Source organism: Pistacia vera, unplaced genomic scaffold, assembly GCF_008641045.1.
Source record: "Pistacia vera cultivar Batoury unplaced genomic scaffold, PisVer_v2 Contig601, whole genome shotgun sequence".
Lineage (NCBI taxonomy): Eukaryota > Viridiplantae > Streptophyta > Magnoliopsida > Sapindales > Anacardiaceae > Pistacia > Pistacia vera.
In genome coordinates, this window is record NW_022196448.1 from 39,404 (window position 1) to 62,758 (window position 23,355).

At 35.9% G+C, this 23,355-nt stretch overlaps 4 protein-coding genes, 3 non-coding genes and 2 pseudogenes across 9 annotated transcripts; all 9 read left to right on the plus strand.

The window, feature by feature from the left end:
• Positions 1-665: 665 nt before the first annotated feature.
• Positions 666-763, plus strand: LOC116110426. Its single transcript, XR_004124905.1, has one exon. It is a non-coding gene; the product is annotated as a small nucleolar RNA snoR69Y (small nucleolar RNA).
• A 127-nt stretch (positions 764-890) lies between these two features.
• On the plus strand, positions 891-976 carry LOC116110431. Its single transcript, XR_004124910.1, has one exon. It is a non-coding gene; the product is annotated as a small nucleolar RNA snoR53Y (small nucleolar RNA).
• Positions 977-1,223: 247 nt separating this feature from the next.
• LOC116110435 lies at positions 1,224-1,303 on the plus strand (annotated as a pseudogene).
• An 882-nt stretch (positions 1,304-2,185) lies between these two features.
• LOC116110424 lies at positions 2,186-2,273 on the plus strand. The gene has a single exon (XR_004124904.1). It is a non-coding gene; the product is annotated as a small nucleolar RNA SNORD96 family (small nucleolar RNA).
• A 107-nt stretch (positions 2,274-2,380) lies between these two features.
• Positions 2,381-2,466, plus strand: LOC116110425 (annotated as a pseudogene).
• Positions 2,467-5,829: 3,363 nt separating this feature from the next.
• On the plus strand, positions 5,830-9,753 carry LOC116110372. 2 transcript variants are annotated; one of them, XM_031396600.1, is made up of 8 exons: positions 5,830-6,232; positions 6,335-6,449; positions 6,920-7,306; positions 7,449-7,724; positions 7,894-8,411; positions 8,536-8,660; positions 9,352-9,526; positions 9,603-9,753. In XM_031396600.1, exons 1-8 carry the CDS (start codon positions 6,039-6,041, stop codon positions 9,613-9,615), a joined length of 1,803 nt encoding a protein of 600 aa, XP_031252460.1. In that variant the 5' UTR covers positions 5,830-6,038; the 3' UTR covers positions 9,616-9,753. The 2 variants fall into 2 exon arrangements, with proteins under 2 accessions (XP_031252460.1, XP_031252461.1); XM_031396601.1 differs by lacking the exon at positions 9,603-9,753 and having other exon boundaries at positions 9,347-9,494.
• A 1,976-nt stretch (positions 9,754-11,729) lies between these two features.
• On the plus strand, positions 11,730-12,666 carry LOC116110416. 2 transcript variants are annotated; one of them, XM_031396640.1, is made up of 2 exons: positions 11,730-11,940; positions 12,017-12,666. In XM_031396640.1, the coding sequence occupies exon 2, from the start codon at positions 12,041-12,043 to the stop codon at positions 12,512-12,514; it is 474 nt and encodes a 157-aa protein (XP_031252500.1). In that variant the 5' UTR covers positions 11,730-11,940; positions 12,017-12,040; the 3' UTR covers positions 12,515-12,666. The 2 variants fall into 2 exon arrangements, with proteins under 2 accessions (XP_031252500.1, XP_031252499.1); XM_031396639.1 differs by having other exon boundaries at positions 11,731-11,932; positions 12,017-12,663.
• A 3,521-nt stretch (positions 12,667-16,187) lies between these two features.
• On the plus strand, positions 16,188-19,967 carry LOC116110413 (F-box/LRR-repeat protein 3). The gene is made up of 8 exons (XM_031396636.1): positions 16,188-16,961; positions 17,048-17,340; positions 17,713-17,838; positions 17,943-18,047; positions 18,138-18,537; positions 18,722-18,851; positions 18,935-19,229; positions 19,498-19,967. Exons 1-8 carry the CDS (start codon positions 16,619-16,621, stop codon positions 19,741-19,743), a joined length of 1,938 nt encoding a protein of 645 aa, XP_031252496.1. The 5' UTR covers positions 16,188-16,618; the 3' UTR covers positions 19,744-19,967.
• Positions 19,968-20,116: 149 nt separating this feature from the next.
• LOC116110414 (putative pectinesterase/pectinesterase inhibitor 22) lies at positions 20,117-22,388 on the plus strand. The gene is made up of 2 exons (XM_031396637.1): positions 20,117-21,370; positions 21,579-22,388. Exons 1-2 carry the CDS (start codon positions 20,422-20,424, stop codon positions 22,247-22,249), a joined length of 1,620 nt encoding a protein of 539 aa, XP_031252497.1. The 5' UTR covers positions 20,117-20,421; the 3' UTR covers positions 22,250-22,388.
• The last annotated feature ends 967 nt before the right edge of the window (positions 22,389-23,355 follow it).

Sequence of the window (23,355 nt, forward strand, 5' to 3'; positions counted from 1 at the left end):
CTAACTCAAATACTCTTTTTAAATGAAAATAATAAATATGAACAGTCATTAACTCCTTAATGTGACACCTATTATAGGATATACAATGCATTAGAGATATGTAATCATATTATGCTTTAATCGGGTTATTTTACTCTATATTTTAGAAAGAGAATTTTATTTTCAAATATTTGAAATAATAATTTAACTAAATTACGTGTAATTTGGTTATATCATATGACTTATTTTATTATTAATAAAATATGAATTTAATATGGGTTCCTAAGACAAAACCCAAGGTCCCAAACCTAGGCCCACTATTGTTGATGAAAGCCTTGTTCTCTGGGCACCCATGAGCAAGGCCCACAGAGAAATCACATCCCTACACAAAATTGTAAAATACTCAAAGTGCAGGGTCATTATGTAATAAACCATTTTCCTCTAACTCTAAAACTAAAACCCTAGCCCTTCCTCTTATAAAACCCGGAGTGACCTTCTTACCGTCAGCATTCTGCCCTTAAGCGGCCCAGCCATCACTCTCTCTTTGGCTCCTTCTCTCTGAATCACCTCTCTCCTTCATTTGTTCATAAGTTTCAACTTTTTGTATTTGATTTTAAGTCATTTGATGTGTGGTTTTGTAGCTCTGATTAGGTTTTAGGTGTTTAATTCTGTGTGTGCTAAAAACATATATCAATGATGATAAATGCATAATCCCAGCTCATTATGAGGCCTTTGTTAGTCGAAGGTCGGATAGACTCTTTCCAACATTTATCTGAGCAACATATATTTTTTTTACCAGTTTCTGAACTGTTGTTTTTGTGCTTTTAATTTTTTTTTTTATTATTGATTTGACGTGTTTCTGTATCTGGGTATTTTGTATTTTGTATTTTTTCATCTGGGTTATTCTATTTGTTCCCTGTGATGGTTCAAAATAATCATGCTAATGTATATCTGATTGTTCTCTGACTGAAAGATTTACTTTTTTTCTGAGGGAACTTGGATGCTTTGAATGTTCCTTCACGGGCTTATTTGAAATCTTGAAAAAGTTGCTTTTGTTTGCTACAATTGAGCTTGTTTCTTATGTTGGTTTTATTTTGTGTTATAGGTGTTGTTTGCACAATGTGAACAGAATCTGAAAAATTGAATGTAGGTTGTTACATGGTTTGTTTGTAATTGAGTGTGAAAAGAATTGATTTTTTCTATTTGTTGTGAAGATTTATGTGCTTATGTTGTTGAGAGGGACTGTTCCCTGAGTTTCATTACTGACCATGCTAATTCTGATATTAGATGACAGAATACTTCTTTTGTTATTTTCTGAGGAACATTCTTCCCTTTTGTTTTGAGTTTTGTCTAAGATTATGTAAGACAAAATTTGTAATGAGTGTTACTATTGATTAAATTTGTTGCGTATTGTGGCAAGCACTCTGAGGCGTAGTTGGGTTATTCCTGTATTCACGCATACACATGATACACTTAATGGTATGTTTATAACATCTTAGTTTTAGTACACAATAATTTACTAGTGTCACATTGTGATTGAATTTCTGATTTGAATGTTTAGTTTATGTTGATTGCTTAGTACTTGTTGATTACTGTAAGCGGTTTATAAATAATTTTTGGTAATGAGACGGGGATTTCTATAGAAGTCCAATACTTGACTGGGCGAACCAGTTATGTTTGTAGATTCCTAAGTAACCGTCATAATAATGCCCTGGATGTTGATGGTCCTCCTCATAGGAGCTCCTCCATCTGTGGGCAGGTCTCATATTCCATCGCCTTGTGAGTGGCGTTGCTGTTTACCATTTGGGACTGGCCATGAGACATACATTTGTTATACCATCATAGAAGAATAGATTTTACATATTCTTTAATGTGATATTTAATGTTCTAGTTGTAATTTCTGTTATATGTTTAGTTGTGATGATGATTTCTATTTTATTTTTGTGACGGGGGATTACTCAAATCCTTTACTTTATTGGGGCAAACCAGTTATGTATGTACATTCAAAGTAAACGTCACAGATAAATGTCCATTGACGTTGATGGTCCTCCCAATGGGGAGCTCCTCCGTTGATGGGTGGTCTCATATTCCATCGCCTTGTGGGCAGCGTTTGTTGCCTTTACCATTTGGGACTGGCCATGACAAACATTTTCTCTGCAATTTTTTTTTTTTTTTTTTTTTTTTTTCTCTTTTGTGAGAAGAAATGTGGCCAAGGAGGAAATCATTCTAAAATACACCATCTTTCGGACTGAATGGCTTGTTTAGCTTGGTGACATTCTGCAATTCTGAGGCCGTTTGTTGTTTCTTTACTTTTCTTGTATTAGTTTTCTCCTTTCATATAGGCTGGTAGTAAGATTAGTATTTTTCCTTGTACTTTTTCAGTTTTTGGTGTTGAGAACTGTGGCCTAGGGATATCATTCACAAAATACCATCTTTCGGGACTGAGTGGCTTGTTAAGCCTTGCTGACATCTGCAATTCTGAGGCTCTAATGTTATTTATTTGCATTTACAATTCTGCATTATCAGATGCCTGCTGAATACCATCAAAATATTTTCCTTTTATATGCTTTTAATTTTTGAATGTATTTTTATAAATCTCAAGCAATTTACAGTGAAGTAATTTACTCATCCTTATATCCGGCTGGCAAATTTGATTGCCGTATGAGTATCGTCACCTGACATATCATTTGAACTTAACTCTCTCCTTCATGCTTTTCTCTGAATCTATTTTTTCCAGGAATTTAGAATATTTAGGACCTTTTCTTCCATTGTGCCAAGATGAAGGCTTCTTTCACACTTCATACTTCTCATTTACTATTTACATATCAAAGTTGTACATTCTTTAGTAAAACACAGCGCTTGTATCAATCAAATGTAACTTTTTGTCAATGTTGTTGGCCATGGAATGAAATTTTGTCAAAGATAACTATAATGAGTTTTATGTGAGTCACAATGCAGACAAGTATGCCATCAAGAAATTCTGATAGTCACCTACTCCTGGAATCACTGTGTATCAGACACGTTTGAATCGTTTTTTATGAATGAAAAATGCCTTGTTCTGAATGAATCCACGTAGCAGAAGTTGAAGTCAATGAAAGAATTTTGTCTGTAATGTTCTGTGCTACCATCTTAAACTATTTTCCCAGATTGTTCTATACGGTGTATCTTCCAGATTTCTGGAACATGAGCAAAAGGAATGATCACTTTGGTTACGCATGAACAGTATTGTGCATTATATTCTCTCAGAGGTGGTGGAAATGAGAGGATTGCTTTGTCTTTTTGTCTTTTGCTCTTGATTGAGAAATTCCCTTAAAATTCTCAAATGATAAAGAAATCTTGCTTATCAAAGATATAATATAAAGTCTGTCTTCTTTTTTCGGGGAAATTATTGACAACCACCCTTAATCCATAGCTACCAAAGGCTCTAACGGTAAAAGAGTAAAGAGTTTATGTTTCTTGAGTTTGAGTGATCACTAAAGAGATTTATTTGTTCATTAACTTTGAGTTTCGGAAGATTAGTTAAGTACGCTCGGACCTATACTCAACAAAAAAAAGAAAAAGAAAAAAAAAAACTTTACCCCAACTCCTTCAAACCAAGCCTACTATTTTTGCAATCTTTTTAATTTCATCATCAAATTAATAAAGAATTATCATCTTGTAAAAAGGGGTTATTAATAATATCCTCTAGATCATGGAGATTACATATTAAATCATGGGACATCATCAAGATCTCCCAAGAGATCTTTAGATTTCAAGATAGTCAAAAGTTTTGAATATTTAATTCACATTTTTTATCTCGACCCTCTTAAATATTTACTTAATATCTCTATCTTATTTTAATACCAATATTACCATTCGTAAGTAACCTAGATGATTTATCTACAGTTTAAGTGAGAATCGTGAGGTTGAATTGTTACAGCTAATTTTTCAATTAATCAAGATATATAAATCGATTTAAACACCTTGTTAAAAAAAAAAAAAAAAAAAACCGAATCTATGTTATTATTATAATCTTAGAATTTTTTTGTCATTAATAATTTAATTTATGTAAACTTTAAGGTGATATAAAATAAATAAAGTTCTACATGGTCCCAAACTAGTAGGACCAAAAATTGAATGATCATCAAAAATGACAAAAACAAATAGAAAAGAAACCTATGGGTGACACATCATGGGTGGGCCTAGGCCTGTTTGGTGAGTGCATGATTGGTATAAGGATTATGACAACTATTGCTTCTTTTATAAGTGCTTCTAGGGACAACATCCTACTCGGCCACTTGTTTAGTGGACGCATCACACAATGGCTTGGACTATTTTAACATAAACTATTTATCAAATCAAACCATTGGTGTAACCCATTATGCTATCGCTTTAACTATATATAAATAACTTGGATAAAAGGTTAAGTATAAAATTATGTTTTGTTTGGTTGGAAAGTGATTTAGTGAATGATTATATATGTTGGATAAACTATCATGATTTAGGATCTTTTTTTTCATGTCTCGTTTATTTCTTGAATAGGCAGTCATATCGTCCAGTGCGTTGGTTTCCTTATTTTTCCTTTATTATTCCTATTATTTCCAAAATATACATTTGTTTCTCTATTCGTAAATACTATATATTTTTATTCAATTATTTTTAAACCCCTTAAGTTTGTTATTTAACTAAAACAAAAAAAAAAAAAAAAAACTTAAAATGGACAAAACACCCCTCACCTACCACATTTACCAGATTCTGGAATCTGGTATAATAGTGTACTACCGGTTGGATCTGACTAGTGATACGCCGATATGACCTTTTTTGCCAAATCCACCTTAGATTTGTATGGCCAAAGATCTGCTATAGCAAGTCGTTAACAACCCTCATATCTTGGCTGTCGTTGACAACCAAATGTGACAGATCTATGGTGGATTTGGTTGGAAAAGGTCATCTCGACGCACGACTACTAGATTTAGTTGGTCGTCACGCCGATATGGCGATCCGGCCACCCTCCTCAGTGATGGCCAGTTGCCGTATTTAATGGTGGGTGGGTTGTTTGTGTAATTTTTAATGTTTTTATTACAGGTTGTTTAGCAAATAATAAACATAGGAGTATTTTTGTTAATTTTAAATCTTAACTCGTTATTACCACCAATTTCTACTTTTTCAAAAATACTATCCAAAATACTAAAACAAACGCACCCGATTCGATTCTTAATTTAGTTTTATTTAATTTTTTAATTTAACTACATAACTTTTAAGAGAGAATGAAGGATGCTTCAGGCTTTTTTAGTTTCTCCTTTAACAAGTAATCTCATCTTTTACGAATTGATTCTAAGTAGCTTTTACAAAGATCACAAGCAAACTAAGTAAATTCTTGCTTCAAATTTGTCTAAGCTTAATTTGAGCGATGTACCAATTTTGATATAAAAAATATGGTTCATGTTAAGAATAAGAATAATACATAGAAGGAGACCAAAATTTTAAAAAAATTTGAGGATACTAACAAGCCCTAAACTAAATTGTAGTTTTTTAGTAAAGAATCATCGAATTGTGACTCAAATGATTAAACGAAATGGAATAATGTGGATGACTAAGTGAGAGATACGGTGAACTGCTGGCTAGTTTTTCTAAAAATTAATTTAAAAACACTATGTTGATTCAGTCACTTTAATTACAAAATCGAGAAAATATTTATCATATCGATGCACTAAAAATAGTTTTTATTTTATTTTATTTTCATATAAATAAATATATCAAGATAATTATTTTTTGTCTGTTTAAAAGAACTTTAAATAAATTATGGATTAAATACAAGAATGATTAAAGTTAAAAGATTAGCCAAGTTCTTCTTCAACAACCCAACAAAAACCCACTTGCCACGTGGTCAGATTTTCTCACGTTAACAGCTCTATACACCCGCTGTTTCTTCCTCGTATAGATATTATTCTCTTCGAACCAAACAAAAATTCTGTTTCAGGTTCAGACATCATCATTAATTAAACTCGAAACACAACATAAACATTTCATGTAACACAACACAAGTCGTCACAACCCACTTCACGTTCACGGTCTCTCCAATGATGTCGGCTGCCACCGAAATCTCTGACAACTTAACGCCAAGAACTCTCAGCGATATCTCGGAAGTTGAAACAACCATCAGAATCGGTGTGGATCTTGTCTCGGCCACCAGGCGAAATATCGGGTTTTTGAGGACTGTCAATGAGTCCCAGTGGCTTCATGAGAGAGCAACCGTTGTTGAAGCCATTAGAAGGTGATAAAGTTTTGAATTTTTTTTTTTTATTATAATTTTATGTGTAATGAAAAAGTAAGTTGATTGGACTGTGATGAGTGGATGCGTGGATTGAATTTGCAGGTATGATGAGCTGTGGATGCCGTTGATTTGTGATCTAACGGTGGGGTCAACGCCTGCTAGGATTCTTCCTCCGTTTGATATTGAGTGGGTTTGGTTTTGTCACACCTTGAATCCGGTAAGCTAGCTAGATGCCTACACTCTAATATTTTCTGTCAACATTCTGTTTGGTTGCTAAGAAAATGTGGGAAAATCAGTGCAAAGCTCCATTTTTTTTTTTTTATCACTTATGGTTAATTATAGTTAATGGTTGCTGAACTTTTGTTCACTTGTATTCTATTTAGTGTTCTTACTGGTAATTAAGAGTTAATTAGAGCTTTAAGTATGTTGGTTTATTCTTTGTTGATATAGAAGCTTTCAGGATATCGGATTGATTAGCAGTAATATTCAACTTCATACGAAATCAAAGCCTTGATAGAAACTCGTTTGATTTTAAGCTTAAAGTAACAAATGCATGGTTTAGTAATTAAGAAAACAGGGAGCAATTTCATTCCCACTTGTCATTTATTTTTCTTTTTATTTTCTTAGCAACCAAACACAATCTTGCACTCATTTAATGATATAGAAGTTACCAATATTATTTCTCAGGTCAGTTACAGGCAATACTGTGAGTCAAGGTTCTCGAAGCTCATTGGAAAACCAGCGATTTTCGATGAAGAAAACGAAGAGTATGCATTGATGAGATGCAAAGAAATTTGGATCAACAGATACCCAGCTGAGCCTTTTGAGAATGAAGTGGATTCAGATTCTTCAGATAACCCAGTAGTTATTGTAAATGAAGATATACTGACTGAAGTGAAAAAGCAGAGATTTTTATACTCGAAATTTTCTGAGCCATACATGTGTGAGATTGTGTACTTGATCGCAGCCAGACAACGCTACAAAGGCTTTTTGTTCATGTTGGACAAGTTCACTGATGAATGTTCTTGTTTTGTTCCTGCTTTTGATATTCAGCTCATGTGGCTCACCCATCTGGTTGGTTGAATTTCTTCGCCATTATTGGCTTTTATAAACTCTTTTTCTTTTTCTTCTTCTTTTTGGACCTTTGTATTGTCTTTTCTGGTTTGATTATTCTGTTTGTTCTGATCAATTATTTTTTTCTTAATGAATCAATCAGAGCTACCCCACAGTGTATGCGGAGGACTTGAAGGACATGTGGGATGAGATGGGGAAGAAGGTGGTGGGAGTGTGGGATACTGTGAAGCCAAAAGAGGTGGAAGAAACTAAGAAACTTTGGGAGAGAACTTTTGATCAGCCTTATGAGAAAGCCGGAGGTGGGCTAGCCTTGGAATTGGATGGTACAGCCTCAGTGAAGCCTCCAGTTTACTGGAATGTATCAGAAACGGATGTCAATAGCAAATACAAATCCCTGGTGCCTAGGTTCCTACTTGAGGCAAGTCCAGTACTCTTGTAAAATTTTCATCAAAGCTTTATCCTCTAATAGGATCTGAAAATATAAGAATTTGAACCACCGAAAGATAGCTCCATTTTTGACATTAAAGCAACTCTTAGTTGGAGCCAATCTGCTCGTGACAGAATTGATTTTGGTTTCTACATTGCAGGTCTGTGTGTTTCTAAAGCTCAAGTCTCAAATAAAGGCAACACAAGAGAATATAAGACATGATTTTATGCGTCTACGGATGGTAAGATGTCACAGGGAACTAAAGGTTGATAAATCTTTATCCAGTTTCTCCAACAATTCATGGCGAAAAGCTTGGCATCTCTACTGTGAGTTTGGAAGCAGAGGTTTAATACTTAAGCTTCGTCACCGTGGTGGCTACTGCCTCAGGGGAAGTGCATTAAAAGGTGCTATAACATTTCATTGGAATGATTTACTGAGAGCACCTTCACTTACAGTACAAAGAGAAATTGAACAAGTCCAGGTTTCTGTTTCGATAACTCCTCCAGTTCAAGCTCCATACTTGCTAAAATGTGTGCCTGACAGAGTCACAGATGATTCAGGAGCTATGATATCTGATGTAATCCTGAGATTAAACGGGTATCGACCTCAAGAAGGTCGTTGGTTGTCTCGTACTGTTCTTGATCATGCAGGAAGAGAATGTTTTGTTGTTCGAATGAGGTAAAATTTTCCTGCAATTGATCCTTTACTATATACAGAGAAGGAAATTAAATTTTGATTACTATGAAAGCTCTAACTGTAAGATCTTTTCTGTCTGTAACTTAAACTTGAAATTAAATTTCAGGGTGGGAGGAGGATTTTGGAGAAGAGGAGGAGATAAACCTTCAGCTGTGAGATGGGAGGACAGAGTTATAGAGATAAGGGAAGGTTCTTGGTCTTATGTTGCCGGTTCCATCGGTAAAGCACCTGGTATGTTGTATAGAAAATCTTTTTGTCAAGGAATTTCATTGAAAGTGTTTGGATCCTAAGAAAATCTAGGAAAGTTTTAGATTTAAGTATTGAAGTCGTACACCGACTAGGCACGCTCAAGCCTTTGGTTGATGAGAGGGGGTAATTCTCCCATTTAACAAAGCTTTATAGAGTGAGGAGTCAGACTCACCTCAAATTCTATCATAGTATTAGAGCTAGACCCAGTTGAGTTGAGTGCTTGACCAGCGGTTGATGAGTGAGCTTGATCGTGATATGGGCTTGACCCTGACCATTAGGAGAGTGTTGGAGTCCCACACCGAAGTTAGAACCAGCAACTACTTCCATTAACATGTATAACCCAACATATAAGTTTGACCGTATATGAGCTTGACCGTGACCGTGAAGGGGAGTGTTGAAGTCCCACATGGACTAAGCACACCCAAGCCTACCTACTGGTTTATAAAAGCCTTTTATCATTAAGGCTTCAGTTTCTTATGTTGTGTCTATTCTGGTTTCAAGATGACAAGAATGTTGCCTGAGGCCAAATAGTTTGGTGTGGCATTCTTTGATCTTTGCTTAGGCCAAATAGTTTGGTGTGGCATTCTTAGTTGCAGGATTTTAGTTACTGTCATGTCGAAGGCTTTAGACTTCATAATTTTAAACATTTTTTTATTGTTGACATCTAGTACAGAGAAAGTGTTAGGAACTGCAACACCAAAAGAACCTACAGCACAATGTCAAGCAGCATGGCATTTTTCAACAGGAGATGAATTAATGATAAGTTGGGAATCATCATCATCATCAACAACATCAGGCTTGAAATTTACTCTGATTAATCAAACATCTCCGGACTCATCGGTAATGTGGTAATTCCTGTTTTCTTTAACGATGAATATTTTGATGCACAGTCAGTTTGATAGGCAGAACATCGTCTATTTGCAGCTTATACTTTTGAGAGGTCGGAAAATGCAGTATCAAGGGAAAACTGGTCTACAAAGTAAAGACCAAGAGGAAGACGACGAGGGTTTTGTGACACTCATTCGCTTCTCAGAAGAAAACCCGACTGGAAGAGTCACTGCTCTATTGAATTGGAAGCTACTGGTTATAGAACTATTGCCGGAAGAGGATGCGGTTTTGGTACTTCTTTTATGCGTCTCTATACTCAGAAGTGTATCCGAAATAAGAAAGGAAGATTTAGGAAGTTTATTGATCCGGAGAAGATTGAAGGAAGCAAAACTCGGAGCCAGAGACTGGGGTTCTGTGATCCTTCATCCTTCATCATTCTCCTCCGCCGGATCTTCACCGTACATTCAACCTTGGTATTGGAATGCTAACCAAGTAATGGCACGTGGAGTCGACAACATTACCAGGCAACCGGATTTCAGGTACTCCCTGGTCGAAGGCGGTGACAACTTGTACAAGAAAGGAATCATTTCATGAGATGCTTACTCCATATGATTTTTGTATCAGTATATTCTTATACAGAAATGGCCCATTAGTATGCATATGCTAGCTCCTGCACATTTTCTATTATAAAAAACTTGACCTGGCATGTGCACTTTGCACATTAAGGGCTTCTCAAAAGTTGCAGAAACCCACTTAATTGAGGCTTAATTTAATGGCAGATCCTTCACACTAGTGGGATCAAAATATTCAAAGATGCCCTCATCCCCAGCAAGAGAGACCAAAAAAAGGCTACTCTTTAATGTGGAAGCCACTTCACTTCAGTCATTATACTTCTTTTAGTCAACTCTTTAGATTAATCTAATGGGAATTCCAACTACATTTTTATACAATATTTCTTATATAACAAGATATAGTAAAAGAAAATTAGAAAAAAATTTATTTTAATTTAAAATCAACTAATCATCTTATTAGAGTCCTACATCGATTAGGCACACTCAAACCTATTAGGTTATAATAAGGGATAATCCTCCCATTCAATAACACTTTTTTGAGTGAAGAGTCAAACCCACCTTAAATTCTATCATGGTATCAGAATTCAGGTTCAATTGAGCTAAACGCTTGACTAACGGATTAGGAGTTAGAGCCAGTAACTACCTCTAATAACAGGCATGATCCAACATATATGCTTGACCGTGAGAGGGAGTGTTGAAGTCCCACATCGACTAGACACGTTCAAGTCTATTAAGTTATAAGAAGGGGTAATCCTCATATTCAACAAGGTTTTATTGGGTGATGAGTTAAACTCACCTCTAATTCTATCACACCTTTTATCACATCACGTTGTATGATAGATATAGATAGTTAAGACGAATTAAAGATAATAAAGATATGTGGACTAAGACGAATTAAAGATAATAAAGATAGGTAAACATCTTAGGTTTGATTCTTTATCTGAGTATTTATAATTTAAATAAAGGCTATAATAATAGGTTATTATATTTGAAGATTAGTTAAAATATGTGTAAGGTAATTGATTCCATGTATCCATATTTAATGTGGTTAAAATAGTATGATTCAACTAATTTTTCAGTAAGTGGTAGCAGCACATAGTTTTTGATTGGACATAATGAATGAACCCAGAAAACCATTGGCTGATAAATGCTTCACTTTCCCACACTTGAGAGGTTCATTTGATTGAGCTTATTCTATACACCCTTTACGAGATCGTTTAATCTTAGACACATTCAATATTTTTCAGAAATGCCATAAGTGGGTGTATGAAATAAATCCCATTCCAACAACAAACTTTTAATACGTGTACCAACTACCAACCACAAACTCAATACCTAATACCTAACTCAGCCATGAAGAATTAAATTATGTTATCGAGTAACGTTACTCCTATTTATCTTTAAATCCACTCTAATAAATTAGAGGATAATGTTCACGGTTCAAAGGTCTACTATATTTTTTTACTATATGCTAGATAAATTCAATTACAATACATATAATAGTCAAAATCGGTCTAGATTTTCGGTTTGCCTGAGGCCAAATAGTTTGGTGTGGCATTCTTTGATCTTTGCTTAGGCCAAATAGTTTGGTGTGGCATTCTTAGTTGCAGGATTTTAGTTACTGTCATGTCGAAGGCTTTAGACTTCATAATTTTAAACATTTTTTTATTGTTGACATCTAGTACAGAGAAAGTGTTAGGAACTGCAACACCAAAAGAACCTACAGCACAATGTCAAGCAGCATGGCATTTTTCAACAGGAGATGAATTAATGATAAGTTGGGAATCATCATCATCATCAACAACATCAGGCTTGAAATTTACTCTGATTAATCAAACATCTCCGGACTCATCGGTAATGTGGTAATTCCTGTTTTCTTTAACGATGAATATTTTGATGCACAGTCAGTTTGATAGGCAGAACATCGTCTATTTGCAGCTTATACTTTTGAGAGGTCGGAAAATGCAGTATCAAGGGAAAACTGGTCTACAAAGTAAAGACCAAGAGGAAGACGACGAGGGTTTTGTGACACTCATTCGCTTCTCAGAAGAAAACCCGACTGGAAGAGTCACTGCTCTATTGAATTGGAAGCTACTGGTTATAGAACTATTGCCGGAAGAGGATGCGGTTTTGGTACTTCTTTTATGCGTCTCTATACTCAGAAGTGTATCCGAAATAAGAAAGGAAGATTTAGGAAGTTTATTGATCCGGAGAAGATTGAAGGAAGCAAAACTCGGAGCCAGAGACTGGGGTTCTGTAATCCTTCATCCTTCATCATTCTCCTCCGCCGGATCTTCACCGTACATTCAACCTTGGTATTGGAATGCTAACCAAGTAATGGCACGTGGAGTCGACAACATTACCAGGCAACCGGATTTCAGGTACTCCCTGGTCGAAGGCGGTGACAACTTGTACAAGAAAGGAATCATTTCATGAGATGCTTCCTCCATATGATTTTTGTATCAGTATATTCTTATACAGAAATGGCCCATTAGTTTGCATATGCTCCTGCACATTTTCTATAATAAAAAACTTGACCTTGCATGTGCACTTTGCACGTTAAGGGCTTCTCAAAAGTTGCAGAAACCCACTTAATTGAGGCTTGATTTAATGGCAGATCCTTCACACTAGTGGGATCAAAATATTCAAAGATGCCCTCATCCCCAGCAAGAGAGAAAGAAAAAGGCTCCTCTTTAATGTGGAAGCCACTTCACTTCAGTCATTATACTTCTTTTAGTCAACTCTTTAGTTTATTTTTAATTTAAAATCAACCAATCATTTTTTGTTATATTACGTTGTATGATCAACGTAGGTAATTAAAACGAATCGAAGATAATATAGATAGATAGATGATCTCAGGTTTGATTCTTTATCTGAGTATCTACGATTTAAGTGGGGGCTGTGATTAGGGGTGTTTGGTTTCGGATACCCTATACTTTTTGAAGGAACCGAAATCAAAACCAAAACTGACGGTTCCAGTTCCTAGGCACTCAGAATCAGAACCTGTAATAACAGTTCCGGTTCCGATTCTGGGTACCCTGTAAAATTACATGACCCCCCAAAAGTTTTTAAAATAGAAAAAAGCCTTTAAAAACTTACAAATACCCCCCATCTGCACTTGTTAACAAAAATAAAATTACAAATTATAAATTTAAAATTACAAACTCCATTACTTCGTAAAGGTAGATTCTCAAAAGTCAAACCAACTTACTTTAAATGTTATGAAATATAAAGATAAATGTATTCACATTACTTTTTCTACAAAAGTTTTTATTAACCCCCCTAATCTTTAATTTTATTTTATATTAGTCTCGGTTCTCGGTTCCTGGTTCCAGTTTCGGTTCCTAACTATAAGAACCAAAACCGGAACTACACAGTTAAGGTTCAAAAAATTTAGAACCGGAACTTACCTATTGACGACTAGTTCTGGGTAGGAACAGAAACTAAACCCAAGATACCCGTCGATTCTGGTTCTAATCGATTTTTTTGAACACCTCTAATTGTGACGATGGATTGTTATGCTGCTTTCTCTCGATGATTAGTTGAAGTATATGTAAACTTGTTTGAACGCTTAATAAGTTACGAATCAAGTTGCGTCATAGCTATCAACTATGCCTTTTTGGCCCAATAGTATGCAATTGATTTCATGTATCCATATATTAGGAACATTTAATAGATCATTTAATGTGGTTAAAAAAGTTTGATTCAACTAATTTTTTGAGTAAGTGGTAGCAGCACATAGTTTTTGATTGGACATAATGAATGAACCCAGAAAACCATTGGCTGATAAATGCTTCACTTTCCCACACTTGAAGGTTCTTTGATTGAGCTTATTCTATACACCCTTTACGAGATCGTTTAATCTTAGACACATTCAATATTTTTCAGAAATGCCATAAGTGGGTGTATGAAATAAATCCCATTCCAACACAAACTTTTAATACGTGTACCAACTACCAACCACAAACTCAATACCTATACCTAACTCACCATGAAGAATTAAATTAGTTATCGATAACGTACTCCTATTTATCTTTAAATCCACTCTAATAAATTAGAGGATAATGTTCACGTTCAAAGGTCTACTATATTTTTTTACTATATGCTAGATAAATTCAATTACAATACATATAATAGTCAAAATCGGTCTAGATTTTTGTTAAGTATATGGTGTATCCACATATCTAGGACGTAGTTAAAAAGAAACATAAAAAAAAATATATTTATGAATTTACCATTTTAACCTCACTTAAATTCATGATATCCGCAAAAATAAATAATTTGTTGTAAATTTACAACTTAGATGTTTTAATCCACTATCTGAAAATCTTGAATACGTCACTAACATACCAATATAAATTTATAACCTGGTAACATGAAACTTGTAAAATAACTTATATAAAATTGACAAAAACCAACAATGGGTTGGCTGAGTGTGAAGACTTAGGCCAAAAGTTTGTTTCTCTTGTGGTCTCAGGTTCAATCACAATAACGGTTGTAATATTGTGGTTATAGACTATAGGCTTGTCCTGTTTGAGATCTTGTTCAGAAGGTGAGAGATAGTTAAAGTGCCGTAAGCTGGTCTTGAACACCTCTGTAACACAAAAAAAAAAAAAAAATGTATTGACAAATATGTAGGGTAATTTAGTAATTTCTTTACGATGAATCGAATGAATGATGAAAAAGGCATCTTGACTTGGAGTGGAATGTGATGCTCATATAACTTGAGAAAAGGTATTTTAGTGGATGTACGGTGGTTGCACGTTTATAGGTCCCACCCATCACCACCGTACAAAATATAGTAATCACAATCACAACACGCCACGTCATGTTGCCTTCCTGGAAATTCACAAGATTCTCTGTACTTTCTGTACCCACGTACCATATTTCCACGTGTCCCATCCTACGCTTCTTAACCATCTCCACCCTCTCCTTTCTTCCTCACTCTTCGCATCCTATTTCTCCGTTCATCTCTATTTCCCAAAATGCCCCTTTTTCATCACTTTCTAAAATTCTATTCATCATTTTCACTAATTTGTCAAAAAAAAAAAAAAAAACTCATTTCTACTTAATTTTAATGGATTATAATTATAGTTTTCTAGGGATTATTAGCTAGGTTAAGTTCTTAAAAATTGAAAAAAAAAATCTTGAATATATATATTATATATTGGTAACTAAGGTGTTCGACACTGAATTAAGTCGCAGATGTTCAATGGAATTAAAACTGAGATCATACATCTATCCATACTATCTTCAATTTACTTTAACCATCTGAGTTACCCATACATGTGTTTGTTGAAACCCAGTCAAAACTACACAATAATATAATATAATAAATAATAATAATAAGAAGACACACGATTTATCTGGTTCGTTCTTCTAAATAAGAACTACGCCTGCCATTTAAAGAATATTTTTATTGAGTATCAGAAAGCTGTAGCAAATAAAGTAATTATGATAGCTTACCTTGCTTTCTATTTTTGTTCTCTTTATTACCAAAGAAAATGAATCCTTACAAGACCTGTGCAAAAAGAGTTATAAGTGGCATCATTAGAAGAAAAAAACAAAAAGAAAAAGAAAAATGGAAAGAGAGAGAGAGAGAATCATGAAAATCAAGGGTGAAGATTGTCTTTGCATGCCTCCTTTGTATGTTCTTTGTAAAACTAGTATTACTCGTTACAAATACTATATAAAAAACCTAACTCCATTTAAGTTTAGTCAATACTATCAGACTATACAAAGTATAAACCATATATAATGATAAAGATTGAAAATGAGAATGTACACCATTGATTATTTTACATTCCCCAATTTACATTGGGTTGGATTTAAATTTGTAAAGTTCGGAAAAAGAAAAAAAACCAGAAATAAAAGAGTAAATTTTTTGAATAATTTGAGAGGGGTAATTTGGTCATTGTTTAACTTCATTTCAGATTGGCCCTTTGAGATAACAAATCGTCCAATATTAAAACTCTATCAAACACCACAACACACCGACCAATCAAACCCTTCCCACATTCCAAAAGTCAATTTGACAAAAACCATCACGTGATACTCACTGGGTCAGTGTATATCTTAAACCAATCAATATCTCTTCTGCATCTTTATAACTTTGGTGCTCGTCACACCCAATTATTGCTCTTATCTTCTCCATCTCTCCTCTTCCCTTCACAAACGAACTACAAATCGCTTGGAAAACTCTCTCTGCAACTCCCCCATAACTATCTCCGATCTTCTCCCCAAAAACCCGGTCTATCGGACTTAAAAAAAGCACAATGAACCCGATCCAAGAGACCCGTTTTAGCATAATACGGATCCAGTTCAAACCCGTCGACCTCCCTCTCTTCTACATCCGTCTCCTCTTCCTGTTCGTCCCCACCTAAACTAAACGAGAAAATACCGTGAAAGTTACGATAATACCCCCGATTTCTCTGAAAAAGCATTACCCGGAGACCTTAATTTTGTCGAATTTGTAGAAGTTTGAAACTTTGTTAAGAAAGAGTGAGAAAAGTTTCTTAATTTCCGCAGAGCAGCTGTTTAATGTCAGGTTTGTCGATACTCGATGTGTTCACGGAGGATTTACTCGTGCGAGTTCGCGGCAAAATCGGCGATGAGTTGGATGCCAAGACGTGGCGACTCGTTTGCAAAGAGTTTCTTCGAGTTGACTCGCTTACTCGGTCAACTCTCCGGCTCACCCGTATCGAGTTCTTGTTTCAGCTTTTAGAGAAATACCCAAATGTTAAAACTCTGGACCTCTCCGTGTGTCCACGTGTTAACGACGGAACCATTTCGTTGTTACTGAGTCGCACTCGTAATCCACTGAGCTGGGCTCAGAGCTTGAAGTCTCTCAACCTGCGTCGTGCCACCGCGTTGAGATACAAAGGTTTGAACTTGGAACTTTGTACTCTTGAGACCCTTTTTGTTATGTCATTTGTTATAGTTTAGTTTTTTTTCCTCTTTTTTGGACAGGTTTAGAGATGCTTGCAATGGCGTGTGTATGTTTAGAGAGTGTTGACGTGTCATATTGTTGTGGGTTTGGGGATCGGGAGGCCGCGGCTTTATCTTGTGCCGGAGGGTTGAGGGAGGTGAAGATGGACAAATGCTTGAATGTGACAGATGTTGGATTGGCAAAGATAGCAATTGGGTGTGTGAACTTGGAGAGGTTAAGCTTGAAATGGTGTTTGGAGATAAGTGATCTGGGTATTGATCTTTTGTGCAAGAAGTGTCAGGATTTGAAGTTTCTTGATTTGTCCTATCTTAAGGTTTGTTTGTGTTTTATTAATAAATGCTATGTTTGGTTACTAAGAAAATGTTTGTGCATGGGATACATTAGTTGAGGAAGGGTAAATTTGTTCTATTTCTAATTGACATTGTTATTCTTTTGAGTATTTTTGGCGTTCTTAGCAATCGAGCGGAGGATATTCATGCTGATATAGGATAATCTTCAGAGTTTTGTTTGTGTTTTATGGATAAATATTATGTGTGGTTGCCGAGAAATTGTTTGTGGATGGGAAAACATTGCTTGAGAAAGTACAAATTTGCTGAAGTTCTTATTGGTAGTACTAACTTTTGGAGTAAGAGTATACTCATATTTATTTATAAATGAAATTTCATATTTCTGAGGGTTATTTCAGGTAACGAGTGATTCACTTTGTTCGATTTCTACTTTGCCTAACCTGGAGGATTTGGCTATGGTGGGGTGCCCCTTAGTGGATGACATTGGGTTACAGTTTCTTGGAAATGGATGTCCTTCCCTACTGGTAAATTGTTTGCGTAGATTTGGGAAATATGATGACATGCAAGTTAAAAAGTTGTGAAACTAAGGACTAAAATTCTCATCATGTATAGTTTTTATGTGCTTTAGGTGGTTGATGTATCGAGGTGTGAATCTGTTAGTTCATCTGGCGTAATCTCTGTAATTAGAAGACACAGTGGTCTTCGGCAGCTGAAGGCAGGTTACTGTTTTTCGGTGAGTAAATTTTTTAACTAGATAGTGATGTATTCAGTTTTTTCAACATTTACAGGGTATACTAAACTTGTACTGTGGCTTCTATGATAGGAGGTTTCCATGACTGTTCTCTACAACATGAAGGACTTGAAGAACCTTGAAACAATCATAGTTGATGGGGCTAAAGTATCTGACTCTGGCCTTCATTTCATTAGCACCAATTGCAAGTCTCTGGTTGAAATTGGGTTGAGTAAATGTGTAGGGGTGACGAACATGGGCATCATACAACTTGTATCTGGCTGTGTTAATTTGAAAAGCATCAATCTAACATGTTGCCATTCAATTACTGATGCTGCGATTTCTGCTATAGCAGGCTCTTGTCGTAGTCTTGTATGCCTAAAGGTAGAGTCGTGCCACATGATAACAGAGAAAGGTCTTTATCAGCTTGGATCTTTTTGCTTGCTCCTCAAGGAGCTTGATCTTACAGATTGTTGCGGTGTAAATGATAAAGGTAAGGCTTAACTATTAACATAATTTTATGTGGTTGTATCCATCAAGTGTCGTTAGTTTACAATATTTATACTGTACTTTGAAATTGACAATGTAATTTGCATGCACTATTCAGTTTATTGTCACATCTTTATTTCGTGATTCAGTTTAATTAATCATGAAACTGCTGCTTTTCTTGTCTGCAGCACTTGAGTATCTGTCCAGATGTTCCAAACTGTTATGCTTGAAATTAGGACTTTGCACAAATATATCGGACAAAGGACTGTTCTATATTGCCTCTAACTGTTCAAAGATTCGTGAACTGGATCTGTATCGGTAATTTGATCCTAAAGTTTAATGTGATAATATTATTATGATTAGCTGGAAATTTTTGTTGATTTGTATAGTTTGGGTCACAGATGTACCGGTATTGGAGATGATGGTTTAGCTGCTTTATCTACTGGTTGCAAGGAGTTGAAGAATCTCAACTTGTCATACTGTGATAAGATCACTGACAGAGGGATGGGGTACTTAGGCTCCCTGGAGGAACTCTCTGACCTGGAACTGCGAGGGCTCATGAACCTCACAAGTGTAGGTTTGACTATGATTGCAGTTGGGTGTAAGAAGTTGGCAGACTTGGATCTTAAGCATTGTGAGAAGATTGATGATTCAGGCTTCTGGGCGCTTGCCTTTTATTCACAGAATTTACGACAGGTATGACATCAGTTTAAATTGGAGTTTTCTGTATAATTTTTTATTCAGCAAAGTGTTTGATGATAAATAAAAGCAAAGAAAATATATTTCTTCTGTCGGTGGCAAATTGTTGTTGAAACTTTGAAACAAATGATTTTGCTTTTCAAACATTTTTTGTTCTCATAAGACATATCTATTAATAGTAATTAATTGGAGTCCTTGATTTTACTTACCAAAGGAAAACACGGGTATTCAGTATTTAAATTATGAGCTGTATTGATGGTGGCAGATAAATTTGAGCTATTGTGCTCTCACAAGCATGGCGCTGTGTATGGTGATGGGGAATTTAACTCGCCTGCAGGACGCTAAGCTTGTGCACCTCAACTATTGCACGAGGGAAGGTTTTGAGCTCGCACTATGGTCCTGCTGTGGTCGGATGAAAAAGGTCAAGTTAATTGCTCCTCTCAGGTTCTTGCTTTCGTCAGATATATTGGAAGCCCTTCATGCTACAGGTTGCAAGATTAGATGGGACTGATCTAAGTTATTAAGGACAAGGAGTTCCATCTAAATTTTCCGGTTCATTAGTTACTACACTACAAGTCTACAACATATATATGCTGGCAGTGAATGGACCAGTCCTTGTTTCTGCTGTATGCCACTTGTGTGTTTTGATGAATTTTAAGGTAACTTTATGGCCTGTATGTTATATATGTATTGAAGTTGAGAATGGTGAGGCTCGTAATTGACCTTTTCCTTAATATTATAAAGTTAATGTTTGATGAGGTGAAATCAATATGGGTACTTCACAGGGCAGTTACCCGGATTCACTTTTTGGTTTCTTTGGTGGGTTTCCAGTTCATACTATAGAGTATAGACTTATAGACTTCAACCTATTTAAGTTTAGAATCAGGACTAACAATTTTTATGAATATATATTGACCTCATGCTCGAATTTGGGGAATACCCTGTAAACCAATGGCTGGAAAAGTGCATGGAATATTGAACCATGCTGTGTAAAGCAAGCATAACTTGAACTTTACTTAAAAAACAGCACAAGAAGAGAAGAATTTATGCCTCAAAGGGCAACACTTTACTTTGCAAACAAACATTCCTCGCATACCGTCACATTAATATATAAAAATATCATCTATGCTCTTTTAAAGTTCTCAGAAACATCTCTTCTCTTCTCCTTTCTGCTTTCATCAAACCCAACATGGCCTTGGCCAATTTTTTTATGATTCTAGCCCTGTTTTTACCTTCAATTGAAGCTTTATCTAATGTCACCTCGTCAGTTCAACAAAATCTGTCAACACAAGCCTTGCTTACACTGGCTTGCACCAATGTTGAAAACCAAGACTCATGCCTATCAAATCTGCAAACAGCCCTCCAAAATACAGGCTCCCCACATCCAAATTCAATCCTGCATGCAGCTCTTAGAGCTTCACTTAATGAAGCAAGACAAACCATCGACATGATAACAAAGTTCAACTCCTTGTCTATCAGCTACCGCGAACAACTAGCCATTGAAGATTGCAAGGAACTCCTAGACTTCTCGGTCTCCGAACTTGCCTGGTCCTTAGCTGAAATGAAAATGATCCGAGCTGGTGCAACGAGCCCTGACTATCAAGGAAACCTAAAAGCTTGGTTGAGTGCTGCATTGAGCAACCAAGACACTTGCCTTGAAGGGTTTGAAGGCACAGACCGGCGCCTTGAGAATTTCATCAGGGGAAGTCTAAAACAAGTTACACAACTTATCACCAATGTGCTAGCTATGTACACTCAATTACATAGTTTACCTTTCAAACCACCAAGAAACAATTCAACAAGAATTGGAAGCTCAACCTCCAAGTTTCCGAAATGGATGACTGATGGTGATCAAGAGCTTATGCATAAGAGTCCAGTTGGTATGCACGTTGATGCAGTTGTAGCATTGGATGGCACCGGGCACTACCGTACAATCTCAGAGGCAATTTATGCGGCTCCAGGTTATAGTAAAAGGAGGTACATTATCTATGTGAAGAAGGGAGTTTATAATGAGAACATAGATATGAAGAAGAAGAAAACCAACATTATGCTTGTTGGAGATGGCATTGGAGCCACTGTGGTGACTGGTAACAGGAATTTCATGCAAGGTTGGACTACTTTTAGGACTGCCACTGTTGGTATGTACCCAAATCTAAATTCTGAAATATATATCTTTGATTTTGGTCAATTATGTAGGTTTTTTAAGGTTCATACTATAATATTGGTTCGGTAATGTTACCAAATTGATATCGTAATTCTATCCAAAAGTTTATCTTGTTATGTTATGTTTATTTCCATTACTTGTAAAGTAAGTAACGATTTTGCTTTGGTGTTTAATGCTTGTAGCTGTCTCGGGCAGAGGGTTTATAGCAAGAGACATGACATTTCGCAACACTGCAGGACCCCAACACCATCAAGCGGTGGCCCTTCGAGTTGATTCTGATCAATCTGCCTTCTTCAGGTGCAGCATGGAAGGCTACCAGGACACTCTCTATGCTCACTCTCTCCGACAATTTTATCGCGAATGCGATATTTATGGTACCATTGACTTCATTTTTGGCAACGGTGCAGCAGTCCTTCAAAACTGCAAAATTTACTCCAGAGTTCCTTTACCATTACAGAAGGTCACAATCACTGCCCAGGGCAGGAAAAACCCGAATCAGAACACCGGATTTTCGATACAAGATAGCTACATTTTGGCATCTCAACCAACCTACTTAGGCAGGCCCTGGAAACCATTTTCCAGGACAGTTTTTATAAACACTTATATGGGTGCTTTAGTTCAGCCTAGAGGATGGCTTGAGTGGTACGGAAACTTTGCTTTGAACACATTGTGGTATGGTGAGTATAGGAATTATGGCCCTGGTGCATCTCTATCGGGGCGGGTCAAATGGCCTGGTTATCACATCATTAAAGATGCTCGCACTGCAAACTACTTCACTGCCAGCCGGTTCATCGATGGCATGTCGTGGTTGCCGGCGACCGGAATCAAGTTCAAAGCAAATTTGGGCAATTAAACGGTCCTGCCTGACAAGGGGATTCATTTTGGCCCCTTCATCGATGTATTGATGTATATATATTTTTATTTGACTAGAGGTATCCTATTTGTTTGTAGTACTACTGTTAAATAAAAGTGAATCATTTAACATAAAAATTTCTGCTCAATCATCATGCTTCTGTAGATTTTATTAAAGATTGCAAGCGTATTGAAATCCAGATTGCTCACTTCAGGCCCTTAAATTCCAGGACTTTTTCCCAATATTGATTTAGGTACAAGGGCCTGTAATTAAACTTGGATCCCACTAACTCTAAAAGATCTTCGTCCTTAATTATTAGATTTTATTGAGCTGTATATATATATATCAGAATCCAGAATCTAGTCTTGATTTGGTTCTTTAAAGATTTGTAGGCAACAGAATATTGAAAGGAGCAAAGGTCTCTATGCAATTGTTCAACACCATCATAAAAAATGGTATGTATAGAATAATTTTTCATTGGAAAAAATAAACCAGTAAAGTAAAATACTAAAGTGATTTGTCATATACGGTCTTTTTTCATTTTTTTTGCAACTAAACACCATCATGAACATTAGAACATATAAACTACCCTTCAGTGGTTGAGTAGTTGAATATGGATTTCTGGAGTATTATCCAAGAGATCCTAAGTTTGATTCATCTCGATTGCTAATAAAGATAGTCGGAGGTTTATTCGACTGTTAACTTCGGAGCCCCGAACACCCTGGTCACCAAAAAACAAAAAGAAAGGTGCCCACAAACTAACTCAGATACCTCGATTACCCCCAAAAAAAATAAAAAATTAGAACATATACAATACAATTTCATCGAACACAATATATGACTAACGTGATATTCTGTTGCAACTATCAAACGTTATCATGAAAATTAGTCGTATACAATAAATTTGTATTCAATAAAGTATACAAGTAACGTGATACATCGGTCCCAATTAAGACTTAACGCAAAGAAAAAGATCCCACATGAATGAATAGTTGCTTTCCCTGTTGTTGGCTGCAATATGTGATGTTTGATTTTGCCGTCCAAGCAAAAATCAGACGTGAAAATAATGGTGGCAATCAAGTTATTCTTCGTTAGTCAAACCTTAT

Excerpts from the sequence above, each read along its gene's own strand:
- LOC116110416 (XM_031396639.1), top strand. The coding sequence starts at position 11,849 with ATGATAAGTTGGGAATCATCATCATCATCAACAACATCAGGCTTGAAA. Across the intron at positions 11,933-12,016 it reads AAACATCTCCGGACTCATCG|CTTATACTTTTGAGAGGTCG; the intron begins GTAATGTGGTAA and ends GTCTATTTGCAG.
- LOC116110372 (XM_031396600.1), top strand. The coding sequence starts at position 6,039 with ATGATGTCGGCTGCCACCGAAATCTCTGACAACTTAACGCCAAGAACT. Across the intron at positions 6,233-6,334 it reads GTTGTTGAAGCCATTAGAAG|GTATGATGAGCTGTGGATGC; the intron begins GTGATAAAGTTT and ends TTGAATTTGCAG. Across the intron at positions 8,661-9,351 it reads TTCCATCGGTAAAGCACCTG|AGAAAGTGTTAGGAACTGCA; the intron begins GTATGTTGTATA and ends CATCTAGTACAG.
- LOC116110413 (XM_031396636.1), top strand. The coding sequence starts at position 16,619 with ATGTCAGGTTTGTCGATACTCGATGTGTTCACGGAGGATTTACTCGTG. Across the intron at positions 17,341-17,712 it reads TTGATTTGTCCTATCTTAAG|GTAACGAGTGATTCACTTTG; the intron begins GTTTGTTTGTGT and ends GGGTTATTTCAG. Across the intron at positions 17,839-17,942 it reads ATGGATGTCCTTCCCTACTG|GTGGTTGATGTATCGAGGTG; the intron begins GTAAATTGTTTG and ends TATGTGCTTTAG.
- LOC116110414 (XM_031396637.1), top strand. The coding sequence starts at position 20,422 with ATGGCCTTGGCCAATTTTTTTATGATTCTAGCCCTGTTTTTACCTTCA. Across the intron at positions 21,371-21,578 it reads TTTTAGGACTGCCACTGTTG|CTGTCTCGGGCAGAGGGTTT; the intron begins GTATGTACCCAA and ends TAATGCTTGTAG.